General features: G+C 37.4%; 1 protein-coding gene across 1 annotated transcript in view; it reads left to right on the top strand.

Moving 5' to 3' along the window:
* LMAN1L (lectin, mannose binding 1 like) overlaps positions 1-17,133 on the top strand; it is a 652,875-nt gene that overhangs the window by 572,977 nt on the left and 62,765 nt on the right. Inside the window, exon 11 of the mRNA XM_044077189.1 lies at positions 1,975-2,119. Coding sequence (XP_043933124.1) covers positions 1,975-2,119 — 145 coding nt within the window. The remainder of the gene's footprint in view (positions 1-1,974; positions 2,120-17,133) is intronic.

The following is a 17,133-nucleotide window of genomic DNA, read 5'->3' as shown; positions in this document are numbered from 1 at the left end:
GGGAAAGTAATTAAATATCTCTATTGACATTGGGATCAGCCAGATCATGAGCTGTTTTTGTCTGCTACCAAAAATGATGTGCAGATTTGCTTTTTCTTACTCCTTCCCTAAATGTATCTCCCTAAGATGTTCTAATAAATCCAGGGCTGATAAATATTCTTTCATCACAATTCACTCATTCAAAAGCTCTTGTTTGAACAGGTCACTTAGGACTAGCTGTGATCCTCAAAGATACATTGTAGCATTGTTGACAGGATATGTCCTCTGATATGGGGGTCATGCCACTCACTGTTTGTCACATGCTCCTTACTCCATGATACTATTGTCTGACATTTCAGTAATGGGTCATCTTTTCTGCATACCCTCACCTTAATTATGTGACTCATTGAGTTCTAATCCATTGCCAGATTGCTCCCATTTTCCAGAAAAGAAGTTTGTCTCATTACAGCCTCTCTAAAGTTGGTTCTGTGATATTTCTGTGAAAATCATGAGCCTGGGCTCTTATGAATTAACAACAAAGAGCTCAAAGTTGAATTTAAAGTTATGTTTTCGATGGGACAAAGCCTTTTAAACCCTCCATGTAGAGGTCTTTACCCTGTACATCCACTACCCAAAATAATCAAGTCTGAGGCCTCTGCAACTTATGGAAAGGGAAATTTTCTCTTCTGATGAAATCTAGTTGAGTGAATTTTCATAATATTCATAGTGAGTACATGCTTCCCTCAAAAGGTATATTTTGTATAAGACAAATGGAAGTATTTCTCTGCATGGGCATTCCAAAGACACCCATCTTCATATTGTGTTTCTCCAGACTTATTTTGGCATGTATGTTAGAGCTGTTTGATATGTCTTTGAGCTACTTTTTCACTAAGGTCCACCAATCATCTGTTCCCAGTTTCCATATTGGAGCCTACATAGTCAGTTTGGCATTTCTTAAAAAAAAACAATAAGGCCTTTTCAAAGGGTATTTGCATTTAAACCTTGGTTGTGACTCCCTGTTCCCCTTGTAAGACACAAGATATATTCAGTTTATGGCTTTGCCATAGTTTCTTAACTGTTGATTTGTTGGCATTTAAATTATAATTGTTGTGCAATCACTTTCCTATGTTGTTAATTTCTCAGTGCATCAAAGTGTTTTGTTAAATGTTGTGTAATGGGTTCTTTGTGGTCAGGTGATTCAGGGAAGATTTTAGTATTTTCTTTCTTAAATCCCTTTCCTCTAAGCTTTTGTAACCATTATTGCATTTTATTTAAAGATCACAGCTGTGGCTTCAGTACACCTATGTTGGGAGGTTCAGGTCACTCTGCAAAAATAATATTGCTATTTTACATGTGATGCTTTGTGTTGCAAGTTGCAATTTTCTGTACTCAAGTTATTGTTTGACTCTGATATTTATAGATGTACTTTGATCCAGTGACATATAACTTGCTGTTGAGAAAAGATGCATCTGTCTTTGGATAAGAATATATATTTACGGTGGGGGTACATGCAGCCACAAAAAGGTAATAAAGGGGAAGAATTTGTGACCTATACCTGAGTCGTTTGTTGCAGTGTTGTAATATAGCACATCTAAATACTGCTGATGACTTGGTAGTAAGTTGTCAGTACAGAGTGATATCAAAATTGGGATTCAGTAAGTCATACCTTATTAGGAATTTATCAGGAGTCTTTTTATATAGATCGTAAATAAATTCATTACTGATTGGAGCAATTCATAGCAGCAGGGCTCAGGATTTATGAAGGCCAAGAATGGACTGTATGAGTTTGGAAAAAAACAAAACATAACAACATTTGTATATTTGTTTAAACCACCAAAATAATATGTAGATCATTGTTCTTATCTCAGCAAGATTGTTAACATAGCAGTAGATCCCTCTGAAGTTGCTCTTAGTAAAAGGAGGTAAATCTCTGGTGAAACAAAAAGAAGTTTGGTAACAGATACAAATGACAAAATATGCTGTTTTTTCCTACAGGTCAAGTGTATCAGAAATTGCATCTAAAGCAAAGCTTATCCACCAGTCTTCCAGTGGGTCTTCCAATGCTGAAAGCAAAGTCACCGAGATCAAAGAGCATGTCTCCATTGTGAAGAGGGAGATGAACAACCTCTTGAAAAATACGGTAGGACAAATATTGCTTTGCGTTAAATGGTATAGCCCATGGAGCTAGTTTGTTTTCTAATTACAAAGCAAAAAATTAAAATATCAAAGCATATTTGTGTTTTAATTGAAGAAACCTGGAGAGAACAATACTGTAATGCTGTGTTTGAAAAACAGACCATTAACATGGATTACAACTTAAACACCTCCTCTAAAGTTATCTCTCTCTCTCTCTCTCTCTATATATATATATATATATATATATATATAATATATATATAAATAAATGTCATATTCTCATAATTGGATATATGAGTGCAGTTCACTCTGTCTCTGTTTATTGACAGAGTTTATTGTGGTGTGAATTTATCAAAAGCACTCTTCATTGCGTATAGGAGTAAACAAAAGTAAGACCACTGAGGGCCAGATTCCAAAAGAGTTGTTCTCAGTGTAAGTCTGCCATGATTCTGAAAGACTTACTCTCAGTGTAAGTGACTTACTTTGGTGTAAGGCTTAGCTATAAACAGGCTTACTATTGGGACCAGATTCCAGGGCACCTGCTGTCAGCCTGCCCTCACTTAAACTAAGAGGAAGCTTTGGAATCTGGACCCAAGTGTTCCTTTTCTATAGGGATGGATTTGCAGTACTGGACAGTGGAAGTCTGTGTTAATGCCAACATGTTGGGCTATACCAAACAATTCTGCACTGGGGATGGGAGCATGTATGCAACTGTTTGTGGGTTAGTTTAGAGTAATGGCTGTGTGTGTGGTAGTTTATGTGAACTGTATGCAAGTGTCTTGTTTACTGGTAAGGTTTTTCATAAACTAAAGTGTAGGACTCAAGGAAGGAATCCACTTTTTCGTAGTATCCAGGAACTTTATTAAAGTCAGTAAAAATTCATTAATGTTTTAACTTAAATCACCACGTTTTCATCCTGTAAGTAACAGACTTCATCAGATGGACATACTATGTTAACAGCAGCAATTTAATTTCACTTACATTCAAAAAGCACCAGTAACAAACTTGAATCAATTAGCATTTTAAATAGTAAGTCATTCTTTAAACATACAAACCTCATTGTAAAAAATACCTAACAAACACCATTCTTAAATATTAATCTATAAAATGTGTTAAAAAAGATATATATATATATATATATATATATATATATATACACATATATATATATATTTTAATATATTTAAAAAAACTCGTAATCTAGGCTATAAAAATGTTAAAACTGAACTGTAACTTCTTTTAAATATTAAATTGTCATGAGAACTCAAATATGTACGACAAAAGCTCCCTGTAGTGGACTGAAAGCTAATTTGAGTCTTCTAATTTAACCTAGGAACAGTATATATATATATATATATATATATATATATATATATATATATATATATTTTTTTTTTTTTTCATTCTTGGCTAACTATTTTTTAACACACACTGTTTCTGAGTGGTGTTTATATTTTTAAAATGCTGATCCTATTGTTCTTTGGTTAAATAAAGGGACTGCAATTAGCTTTTAGTCCACTATAGGGATCTTTTGTCATACATATTTTAGTTCTCATGATAATTTAATGTTTAAAAGAACCTACAGTTCATTTTAACATTTTTATAGGATAGATTACAATTTTTTTAAATATATTTTTAAAATATATTTTTAACACATTTTTATAGATTAATATTTGAGAATAGTGTTTGTTAGGTATTTTTATAATGAGGTTTGTATGTTTAAAGAATGATTTACTATTTAAAATGCTAATTGATTCAAGTTTCTTATTGGTGCTATTTGGATGTAAGTGGAGTTAAATTACTGTTCTTAAATAGTATGTCCATCTGATGAAGTCTGTTACTTACAGGATGAAAACACATTGATTTAACTTAAAGCATTAATTAATTTTTACTGACTTTAATAAAGTTCCTGGATACTATGAAAAAGTGTCTGATTCCTTCCTTGAGTGCTCTTTTGTGTTTTTGGTTGGTGGTTTTGTTTTGAGCACTCAACCATGTGTGTGTATTACTTTTGGTGAAGTGTAGGACTAGGGTTAGGGGCAGGGTTCAGGTTAGCACACATTTGTAAATGAGTCTTTAATTTTACTTGCAACAGCAGCTATGTCGATATTATATAAGGGATACTCTGCCTTGTCTCTAAAGCACTTTAATAATATATTTATTTGCTTATTGTGAAGTATGAAAAAAGTTTTCCTGTAAGTGGTTTTGCTTCATCCTGTGGCTGTGGAACCACTCCAATGTTTGTTGATAACATCTTGCAATCACACCTTTTCTTTTCAGTTTTCTGATGTAATTAAAGAATTCCTTTTTATGCTTTCATCCTTTGTGATCAAAGTGAATCCATAGTTAGAGCTGAATGATATTATAAGAAAAGTAAGATGTTTCTGTGCTTTATGTAATCTACATTTACTTTTATGAAAGATAGGTAGCACTTATTTTTTCTGTTGTGTGTCTTACTTATGTTGAGATATTACGAAAGAGAATTTTTTCTGAAATTATCTGTATATTTGCATAATACTGTTATGTGTCCATGAATGTAGACATTAATGGTATTGCAGGACTCACTAACAGTATCCTGAGCACACTTATTACAACTTTGTCTTATGTGTGTCTTGAACACTATAATAGTATGCCAGATTAGCCATTTGCCAATACCAGAGACCACTGCAAGGAGGCAAAATTTAATAACAGTATGCTTTATTCCATATATCTTGATCAAACCCCTATCAAATGTTTGAACCCTAAAAATCTGAATGGCTGTCATGTTAAACAGTAAGGATTTTTAAACCATTGTTACGATGGGGGTTGTATTTTCCTCCATTGCAGATGTGGGAGCAAGCCCCATTACCCCCATCTTCTAGGCATACTATGTCCAGGACTTCAGAGGTCACTGAAGCTTGGGGAAGGGGACACCATTTCCATTGTTAAAGTTATGGGCATTTGAAGTTCCTGGCTTCATTCATATTGCAGGCAACATCTTATGCTCTGTATGTTGATAGAATTCAAGTAGAATTGATGTATAAGTGTAGCCTGGCATCAGAAACTACAACAGTAAAGTATTTTCCTCCAGAAAGGCCGATTTCACTGTATGCTGTCAAAGTTATAGAACTGGCAAAGATAGAATGAACATGACTTCTAAATTTGATGTAACCCTTTTTTAGAAGGTCTTGTGATATTTATCTTTCAGATAAGTCACACCTTTATTCATTTCAGAAGACCAGAGTTTATTCGGTTCATTTTAAATGCTAGAAATGGCCGAAGGTCCAGCTGATAACCAGTTGCATTAGGTTACAAGGTCATTAATCTAAATACTTTCATAGGTAATTACTAGGCTAACAACTCCAGGGGGCCTTTTTAAGCCTAGCCATGCTTCCCAAAGGTGAGAATCAAACCCTGTACCTCGTGTCTGTAAGGTAAACACCTTACCCAATATGCCAACCCCCCCAACCTTCAGCTCATGGTAGTCCTTCAGTAACTCAGACAGTAATGTAGTTATTCACTTCTCAGATAATGACACAATATGGATCGCATATGAATGCCTTAAAGCTATTAACACCTTTGACAAAAGTTTTTGTGGTTGACACATTTCCCACAAGTGAGGGTTATGAGGCATGGATTATGTATTGACAGGACCACACCCTCCATTCTAAGTCACAAGGCTCGTGGGTGTATTTTTATCAGGGTGTAACCTATACATCAGTGTGTATTAATGCACTGGGTTCCCCTGTAGGAATACAAAATGATAACTGAAATGAACAAAAGGGAGGTAAGTAGTTGAAGAAATAAATAAGTAAAAAAATGGGAAAAACAGTCCCTCTGACTACAGTGCTTTTGACATTTTGAATTACACACACACACACACACACACACACACACACACACACACACACACACACACACACACACACTCGAAAGGGGTAGTAGCAAATGTTATACATGTAGAACTGCACAGAACATTATGTTGAGCTTTCATGTTAACATGCAGCCAGTTATCCTGTTAAATATTCATCAGCAAAGGAAGTACTGCAGACATTCAGGTACATTTAGATTTGTTTTATTACTATATTTGGAGATATTTGTATGTGTTAGCAGCCCTACCTGTGAATATGAGATGTAGTTTCAAATAGTTATCGTGTACTTTATATACATTTGTTAAATGGACAGGTACCAGGGAACCTTTAGTTCTTTTTCAACGAAGACTTGTTATTTTAAACTAACAAGGCGAAGTTTTGGCAGGACACTGGGATAAATTTCTTTCTTTTTCTGTCATTAACATCTTTTTTTTATTTTAAACACATATATTAAGTTATCACTTAAGATATAGGCATACGTACATTAATAGAAAAAAAAACAACCCATATTAACATTTTTTCAATTGCATACATTATATATTACATATGTGTTTTCTTTTTTTATAATATTCAGTCTAACTTTACATAAATCGCTCAATTTCTGCCTTTCGTTAAACCTCACTCCTCCTTGTGCACATCATCATCAACCTCCTTTTTCGCATTTTCTACATGGGGTCAGGATACCGTGTCAACAGTTGCTATGTCTCTTGTTTCAGTGCCACTCTCTCACCTTCTTTGACAGTCAGCCCTATCTTTCACAGGGCTTCTCTCACAGTTTATCCACCTCTTTGCTGGATGTCCTCATTTCTTCTTGCCTTCTTCTTGTCTATCCCAAACCTTCTTCTTTACAGGATTGTTTTCTGGTTTCCTGCTCATGTGCCCAAATTACTGTAATTTGTTCTTTTTGACCTTCTTTGCATTTGAAGCTACTTTGGCTTTTGCTCTGATGTCCTCATTTCTTTGTCTCTCCCACAGTGTGCATCCTACCACCCTTCTCAGTTACTTCATCTCCTTCACTTCCAGCTTCCTCAACTGCTCTGCCTTTACTGCCCAGGTTTCTGTACCGTACAGTACTATTGGTCACACCAGTTTTGTATGCCTTAGTTTTCAGCTTCTTTGGCATTCTTCTGTCACACACCAACCCTGTGCCAGTTGGCTGCAGCCTCTCTGATTCTAGCTTTGACCTCTTCATTCAAACTTTCCTTCTCCTCAGCCACCCCTCCCAGATACTTGAAGCTGTTAACCTGTTCCACTATCCCCCTTCTATCTCAATTCTCAGCTTCTTCTGATTTCCCCAATTTGCTGTCATTACAACTGCCTTATCTGTACTCAGTTTCATTCCAAGTGCCTTCAGTTTTGCAATCCATTCCCCTGTCCTTTGCTGAAGTTCTTATATTCATAGTTTCATAGATTAGTACTAGGCTAACTGCCCTTGAGAGCCATTTTAAGCCTAGCCAATTATCCCCTGTGAGAGTCAAACCCTGTACCTTGTGTTTGTAAGCAAACACCTTAACCATTAGGCCATCCTCCCAACCCCCTCTGTTACAACTTCTTCTTGCTCAGAGTCTGCCTGTAATGCCACATTGTCTGCATACAGAAACCTTGTTGATCTTTCCCTACCAGTCTGGTTGCTAATGTAGTCCATCACCACTGTGAATAGCAGTTGGCTTAAAGTTGGACCCTGATTCACACCCACTCCCATTAGCAACCCATATGTGATGCCGAACACTGTTTGTTGAGTCATCAGGTCCTTGTACAGATCCTTCAGTAATTCTACCAATGTTTCTTTTACTACAGACCACCACAGGACTGTCCAGATCAGCTTTCTTGGGACCTTATCCTATGCTTTCTCCAAGATTAGGAATGCCCAGTTGGACTCTTTCTTCATCTCTAGCTTCTTCCCAACTATCTCTCGCATTACAAACATTGGATCACTGGTGTTATATCCTGATCTGAATCTGAACTACTGATCTCCAGTCTTACTTTCTATTACTCTGCATAATTTGTTTATAAATCACTCTCTCCAGAACTTTCATTCAGTACTACAGGAGTATGATACCTCTATACTGACTACAGTTGTGAATGTCTCCTTCGTTCTTGAACACTGGCACTAGTATGCTTATTCTACAGTCATCTGGGCTACGCCTTTCTCTCCATACTGCTATGAGTACCCTCAGGAGACATTTCTCCCCTATCTCGCCCAACATCTTGATCATATCTGTTGTAACCTCATCTGTGTCTGCTGCTTTCCTCTGCCATCAGTTTCTTTGGTGCTGCTTTTACTTCTTCTATGGTGGGCTCCTCTTCTTCTTTCATTAAGGGTGGCTTAATGGCTAAGGAGTTTGCCTTACAAACACAAGGTGCAGGGTTTGAGTCTCACAAGGAATAATTGGCTAGGCTTAAAATGGCTCGCAAGGGCAGTTAGCTTACTACTAACCTATGAGCCTATTATAAGCTGTGTCTGGGCCAGTACAGCTTCCGTGTTTTTTTTTCTCATTTAGAAGCTGCTGGAAGTACTCCTCTCATCTGCCTTTGATCTCCTGTGGGCTGACGAGCAGGTTGTACTCCTCCTCCTTTAGAACATTATTCTGCAATATATTGTTTCCATAAATTCCAATTATTTCTATGTAATTTGCACCTTCATTTTTCTAAAGATCCCTCTTCCAGTTCTTTGATCTCTTTTACAATATTCAGTGCTTCAAATACAGCTGGATTAGATTTTGATTTCTATTTTCTAGTAATTGTTTTTTTGGCAGCCAACAGAATTAAACTTAATAATGCTTTACTATGTCTAAGCAGTTCAGATCCCGTGCTTCAGCTCAAAAGAATAATTTTCTTAGCATAATACCCTATTAATGCTTCACTATGGTGTCAGTCTTTAAATATGATTGTCATTCCCAGGCGAGAAGATAGAATCCTCAGACTTCTGCTGTTCCTGACATTAAAAGCAAGGCCAGAATTCAGAGACAGGATCAAACATGAACAGTAATGCTGTGACCAAAAGTTAGCACAATCACAGAAATCAGTGATTTAGAGAGACACTTTAGCACAATGGTTCCCAAACTTTTTTGATTCTCGGCTCCCTTGTTGAATCCAGGTTTTCCCAAGGCGCCCCCCCCCCGGTCAAATTCTAACAAGTATACTTTGCGAAATAATAATTTTTTTTAATTAAAAGGGTTAGTTAGGTAAAAATAAATAACACACATAGTTAAGATCACAAAAATGTAATTGTAATTGAACAAATTAATAACACAAGTATTTAAGATCACAAAAATACATTTCAATTTAACTGTCCAGAATTTCGTAAAATGTCCAGATTTTTATATTTGGTCTACTTCGGATCCAATTTATAGTATTCTGGGGTGGGTTTGTCATTATAGCTTATAAAACCACTCCATGCTGCATGAACAAAAATGCTCAGAGGTAGTTGCATTGATAAAAAAAACACAATATTACCTCACAAAGTCTTCTTTTTTTTACCAAACTTAAAGCACTTTTTGTTAAAGTACCACATTTCTTCTCTCACCCAGAGACATCTGACATTTCAAAACCAATTTTTTTCTTTTTATTTCATTTACTTAAACTATGTTGACTGGCTAAAACAATTAGTAAAAAGGTCACACAGAAAAAACAATTACTGCAAAATATCCCAACTAACAAACTAAAACAATAAGTAAAAAGGTCACACAGAAAAAACAATTGGTTAAAAAAACAAACAGAAAAAATATGTTGACTGGATTAGTCCTACTAGGGGGCCAATGGCCTTTTTTTCAGGGGAGATCAGATGTATTCATACTGATTACACGTTTACTTGCGATGACTCTTCAAAATCTGGAATATTAGCGTTCATCGGTCGAGCATTATTATGACTATTATTTGTACCACTCTGGTCTGCCATGCTACATCTCCCATTAGTTCCACAGGAATTTAGTTCCGAGTTCAGACTGTCTAACTTTAAGAAATGAGAGTGGGAGGCAGGGCAGGGAGTTGGTAGGGCATTTAAAGTCCCCCCTCAGGGATGGAAGTGGAGATGTCCTAACCCCCAGAATGCCCTTAAGATCTACAAGTGGCCCCAACAATATTATAAGTCCAGTGGTGTAGGAGATAAGATGTTAAGATTTGCACTGGGTGTGACAAGGGTGGACAGGATTAGGAATAAGTATATTAGAGGGTCAGCCCAGGTTGGAAGGTTTGGAGACAAAGCCAGAGAGGCAAGATTACATTGGTTTAGACATGTGCTGAAGAGGGATGCTGAATATATTGGGAAAAAGATGCTAAGGATGAAGCTACCAGGTAACAGGAAAAGAGGAAGGCCTAAGATAAGGTTTATGGTTGTGGTGAGAGAGGACATGCAGGTGGTTGGTGTGACAGAGCAAGATGCAGAGGACAGGAAGAAATGGAAACAGATGATCCACTGTGGTGACCCCTAACGGGAACAGCCGAAAGAAGATGATGATGGTGTAGGAGATAAGCTTATAGACATTGTAGGCATGGGAACTGGAGGCCAGGATGGGGAGTAATGATGCTCCAAGAAGGACAGAAAAATGTAATATAAAAATGCCTTGACTAATAGAATCTTTACAGATCTCCCAACTCACTAAAAGCATACCTCAAGGCTCTATACATTCTTCTATTCTCTTCTTTTTGTTTGTCAGTAACTTACCTGCTGACCTTCCTTAAATTCCAGATAACATGGAAAAGGTACAGATCTAATCCTTCACACATCATTAAAAACCAACTTAAACCAACATGAAAATGACTTCAAAACAATTTTCATCCTGGTGAGGCAGCAAAAACTTATTTTTATCATAAAAAGACTGATAGTATGATTTTTGGAATACAACAAAAGCTCACCTCTTTCCACAAGAATGGAATTTGTCTCCACCAATCATGCACCCCTCAAATGCACAATATAAGTATTCAAGTGCTAAAGCAACTCCAGCACCATTTCTGGACTGCATCCTCACATGCAGCAATACAGATAAATGTATTTAATACTTCCAGCTTTTCAGGTAAGAGACTGCTGGATCTACTTTCTGTGGAATGCAATGTTGCGAGTTCTTCCTCCTCTAAAATACATTTAGTAACAACAAAAACACACCAACTGCCATTTACCAATATGTAAGCTATCACTTTATAATTTGTGGAACTCTACATCCCAACATTCATGAAGGCCCCACTACCTCAATACGCACTCATGAAGGCCTATAACCCCAAGCCATTCAGTATCTCCACTGTCCCCGCCCCTCGCTTACCCCACTCCACGTAATAACATCGTTGGTAGTAGAGTCCTCCACCAATGCCCATAACTTGACAAGAAAAGTGGGCACGCTGCTACTGTTTTGATTCATGATCCCTACTCCAGATGACCCAACTCAGTGTACCACAACAACATACCTCAACTTCAAGTATTCATGCTAAACCTGCCCATGAACCACCCCAGTTGGCACTGTTGAAGAGTTGGTTTCTTGGATTCCTAAATAAACTATTACGAAATGCCCTGGCATTAACCCATAGCCCCAGCTGGGACCACACTATCAGTAAAACAAGATCAGGTGGGAAGGTTGACTAAACAAAGAAAGAATTTGAGTTTGAGGCTTCATATCCTTCAAAAAAGAAAAGCTAATGCAAAAACAGTTATTCCAAGACTTTATTCTGCTAAGAGGTTGAGATTCATGTCCTAACTGCAACCTCCAAGGTTCAGTATCAGCCTTATATCTCTTCAAATTTATACTCATTTCACAGCTGAAAAAATCCTAAATCACAACTCTTAAAACTTAAATTCCAAGCCATGTGAATGCAATGCTCAGTCTGTGTGTGCAATGCTCAGTCTAAGTGTGTGCTTGTATAAATCCCTTTAGACGTACACTACTGAGTTTATGTACCCACGCACTCATCAACATTATATTGCCATAACAAACAGCAAACTTCAATGTACTGAGTACATGTCCATCGGTAATGACAACGTATAAAATCATCACAATCCTAAATTACATAAAAAGTTTGAAATGCTGCACTATGCAACAAAAAAAATTAATCATTACTACCAAGCAATTAATACTATACCTCACGGCACACAATTTTCTAGATATACATTTCTTCTTCTGCAGTCATCAATTAAAACGAGACTACAGTGGTTTAGAAAAAAAGATAACAGCATTTGCTAAACTATGTAAATGAGTTTAACGCAGTTCAAGGAAGTGCTGCAAAAAGCCCTATTTTATACTAGCTTCATCTGACTTAACTGACTTATGCATTATTTACAAAACTATATCAGCTTTACAGTGATACCAGTCAAATCCATTACAATGGAGAGTTCTTAATAGCAGGTCACATGAAGACATAAACTTACAAAATTGCACACAAGGAGAGCCAAAGACCCCGACAATGGTCTGTATCAGTAGTTCCATGCTTGCCCACTTGGGTGAGGAACAATATACAGAAAATGAAATATCAGTGAATGCATCTACCACAATGAACGGCCTTTTGACAACTGTTGCAATTTAAATATGTTAGCCAAACCCATATAGACTTATTTTATAAGTGTAATTTATCTCCTTTTTCTCCAAAAGCCATCAGTTTTAGGAGGGATTAAGGGGACAGAGCTAAAATTGACTCAAAAATCAAGGATGGTTGAGAGAAGGTATGCTGCTTGCGTTGATCAAAATAAATTCTTGCATTCATTTTAGAGAAGTATAACCTCCTTGCCAGACTAGACCAATACAAATGTGCTGCTATAACAGTGGATCAGAATACAGTAAAGCTACGGACTTAGGTAATTGTTTTACTGTTGACAGATTAAATAATAATAATAACTTTGTGCTTGGTAAGTAGACAAAAGTGAATGAGCTGATTGGCTGAAAGCATGTTGTAGACAAAAGTGAATGAGCTGATTGGCTGAAAGCACGTACTCTATTTAGGAAACTGCTATCTGCAGCTAAAAGAAAACAAAAAGCAATTGACTTGATTATTAATGTATTTGACACACCAGTTTTGGTGGAACAATAATGTATATTATGATCACTACTAAGACAGCAATTCAGTACCCTCTGTGTGCGGAAAGAAATGCACATGTAGTAGTATTTATATGCTACAAAGCTTAGGAGTTCGCGGCGCCCCTGTGAGGAAGCGAGGCGCACATTTTGGGAACCCCTGCTTTAGCAGCAAAGAGAAAAGACCTCATTATCAGCTATTTTGCATGTGTCTGAATCATTTGAAGATTACCAAAAGGGCTAACAGGCCCTTTTCTGCCTTCGTGGACCCTTACCAATCAAAAATGTCAGATGTTAAGAGTTCCATACTTCTTATCGTAGAATAAATGCATTTAGATACAAGGCCTGTTTTTCTATTAACTTTTTAAGTGGCTTAAAGTGGCTTAAAATACTAAGTAGAAATAATCCCTGCTGTTTAGTGTTTCTCCTCTTCCCATACATCTTTTGTGCTGCAAAACATGTTGCTCTATCTCCTTTCCTGTAAGTAAAGTGAAGAAAATATTCCCTGGTGCTTAGGGCATACTGCTATGGGTAACCGTTTTGAATCCCAGCCCACGTGTTACCTGATGTGCCATTCAGAGCATAAAGCTTATGGAAAGCCTCTGACTGTTTTAGTTGCTCTGTTATTTTGGGTTTATAGTAAAAGTGTTTTTATAATTACTACTGTAATACTTTAAGGGAGGGCAGATATAAATAAGCAATGAGTGAGGGAGATCTATTAGTAAGTGCTTTACAGCAGCAGTAATAGTGTACTATAATTTACAATAGCTTTGACTGTCTAAATGTGCTGATTATAACATTTATAAGGAAACAATGAAATATTGTTAACCAATGACTATAGTTAAAACTGAAGACGTGATATAAGCCAACAATGTCCTATCAGTCTACCTTAAATATGTTAAGAAAGAATTGTGGTAATGAAATAATATAAATACACAGTTTGCTATAATGGAACTCAGGTATGATTGCACTATAACATCCCCAAATTTCTAAAAATATACAGTATCAAAAATGTTATTTTTACTAGACTGTTGTGATATAGCTTAGCACCATAAGCAACTTTTTGTATAACATTTATAAAACCTGTGACACTACATTTCTACAAATTATATTTTTTAATGTAGATGCTTTCACATTTTTGCACTTCTCGTATTGCCTTTTTCCTTCTTAAGGCTAGTAGATATTAGCAGAGAGCAACCAAGCAGGTTTAAAATATTTGTTCATCTCTAGATTTTCATCATTAGATCACTTCTGCAGGGACCTAAGCTGTATGGGTTACCAAAAATAACCCCAGCTGGCCAGTATTCAAAGCCTTAGGGTGCCTTCCATATACCCAAGCCATTACAAAGCTCAGACTTATAAATATAATGGTTCGGGGGCCCAGCACTTCAGAGGTTTCTTGCTCTCCTCTTGCAAGCGTCAGAGAACTATCCGTCTGCTAGTTATCTTTCAAGGCTGGTCAGATATATTCTTTTCATAGGAAAAAAACCCTTCCATATTAATATTCTGTGAAGAAAATTGTTATATTTCTTCTTTATTTAATATGTTATATATTAGAAAAGTATATGTATGGATGTTTTATTAGTATTATGGGCATTATGGTATGCTTTGAGAGGCTGACACTTTATTTTGGTACTTGTAACACTACTTTTGCAAAGTGGGTGTGACCAACCTGTGCTAACTATGTTAGCTGGGCTTTTTCTTCTCTTTCTTGGCTTAACCATGGAGCAGTCTACATTTATCATGGTTCCCCCTTCCTCTGGACACAAAAAAAGTAAAATAATGTTAGAGCCTTTATCCATACTGTGGGTTTCTTCTTTGTCTTAGCTGCTGGTGAGTGACGTTGTTGTGGCCATTATGAGGGTCCTCAGACCACCCATTATTTCTTCAGATCCATCTAGTGTTCTTCCTTGGGAAAACTCCATGGACTGAAAGTCACCCATGTCTTCTTTAGCCCTTAGGTTAACCTCCAAGGGTGTGAGAGAGCAACTGGTGTCAGTCTTGGAAGAGGAGGCATGAGATGTCTTATCACATATGCAGGGTAGGGCGCCTGATACCCAGGCAAGCAATCCTTGTTTTAGGGAGTCCACTAGAAAAAAGAAACAGAAAGTTAAACAGTCACCTTCTCTTCCCCCTTTGTCTTTAGATAAGAATGAATTAATAGATTTGGCCAAGGGCTTGTTCATAGGTTCATAGTTGTTTACTACTCTAATGACTACAAGAGCCTTTTTAAGCCTCCCTTTGCATCCCAAATCTCTGACAAGTTTTTGTACCCTTTATAAGTGTAAGCAGGGGCTTAGGAAGTGAAACAGTTATAAGCAGTGGCCTGGGAGATAAACCATTTATAGGCTGTCTGTGTCCATTAGAGACATAGGTGCCAAACCAAGGATGAATTTCCTGCTCCCCATCCAACTGTCCAAGTTACACTTGACTTGGTTTTGGGAGGAACTCTACTTCACATGGTGGGGAGTCTGTTCCAGAGAAGAGGGTAGATTCGGGGATATATAACTGTCTCTCCAACAGGTCCTATTTATATCACAAGCAAGTTGCAAGTCTTTAGAATGGGTCATTTTAGTGCTGTTTGTTTTGTGGATATGCAGGAGGTCCATCAGGGCAGGGTTTGACAATTACTTGTATGCCAGGCAAAGATTCCCCCCTCAACAGCCTATAGGAGACAAAATACAGGGATAGGACTTGAGGAGGTCTGCACAGGACATGTCACTTATGCCCTGTATTCTTTTATGAGGAACCTCTGTAGACATTGTTGGATGTACCTGGTTAGGTACGTACCAAAAGGGGCATTGTACTTAATGATAGGTCTGAAGAATGACAAATACAGTGGAACAATGACTTCCTTGGACCTAGATGTCATACCTTTGTTTACAAGTTGAACAGTTTAGAATGATTTTCTCACTATTGTAGACATGTGATTGTCAAAGGCTATATTACTGTCTATATGTGACCCCAAGTCCCCGACTACTGTGTCAACTCTTAGGGATGTGTTGTCAATACGATAGTTACCAGGAATGGTTGACTTCCCAAAGGATACTATTATGCATTTCTTGACATTTAGTTTTAGTCCATGGCTCTGCCACCTTATTTGTCTGTGTCAGCCCTTCCTGGAGAACATTTGTGTTGGTGGGGGATTTTATAACTGCTCCTAATTTGCAATCATCTTCAAATTTAGTCAAGCAGAGGCCATTAACATTGGCCTTGATTTCAGAGAAGTAAATGCTAAAAAGGAGTGGTCCCAGGACCAATTTTTGAGGGACTCTGCTTGTGACTGGCCTCTTTGTAGAGGTGGAATCCCCAATTCTAACATCCACATTCCTATCTGTGAGTCAGCAGGCTATTCACCAGGTGACATAAGGGTTTATTCCTAACCTCTTGAGTTTGTCAGCAATGCTGGAGTGTGGTATTCTGTCAATTACCTTGGCCATGCCAAGGCAGGTAGTGTGAATCATTTTGCCGGCATCCATTGCTTCGGTGACCTTCTCAAAGAAGTCCACCAAGTTAAGTAAATATGACCTTGACCTGCCCTTGATGAAACCAAACTGGGCTGCATCCAGTGTCTGGAGGTTTCTTATGTCATTATTGGTCATTTCCATGATTATTCTTTCCATGGCTTTGCATATGAGACTAGTGAGTCTTATGGGTCTATAGTTTCCAGGGTCTGTAGATGGCATTCCTTTGTGCAGAGTGATTACTGTTGCTGTTCTCCATTTGTGAGGCAGGAAGTTTGTTTAGAGGCTACAGTTAAATAGCAATTCCAGACGGCCTGATAGGTCATGTTTCATGCTATTTAGAAGGCATCCAGGGATATCATCTGGGTCCACTGATGCAGAGTTCTTGGCCTTAGAGAGAGCACTAAGGACCTGTTCCCTTGTGATAGTGGAGGGGAGTTATATTGATGGTATTTCCTGAGGGAAGGTTGAGCGGAGAGAGGGGTAAAGTTGGAGCTAAATTTATCAGCCAGTAGATTTGCTATATCTTTTGCCTCAATGTAGGTGGCTCCATTTGCAATGAGCTCTGTACACAATTGTGCATTGCATTTGAGATTGCGGACGTAGCTAAATAATGCCTTGTGGTTGTCCTTAGCCTGGAAGGCTAAATTGACCTCAAATTTGGCTTTGCTAGACTTTATTTGTTCTTTGAGTTATTTGTTTAGTTTGATG

This window comes from Protopterus annectens, chromosome 7.part0 (genome assembly GCF_019279795.1).
Source record: "Protopterus annectens isolate FY-2018-M chromosome 7.part0, PAN1.0, whole genome shotgun sequence".
In the NCBI taxonomy this organism is placed as follows: domain Eukaryota; kingdom Metazoa; phylum Chordata; order Ceratodontiformes; family Protopteridae; genus Protopterus; species Protopterus annectens.
The sequence above is the reverse complement of the archived record's forward strand: the minus strand, read 5'-3'. Positions and strand labels throughout refer to the sequence as shown.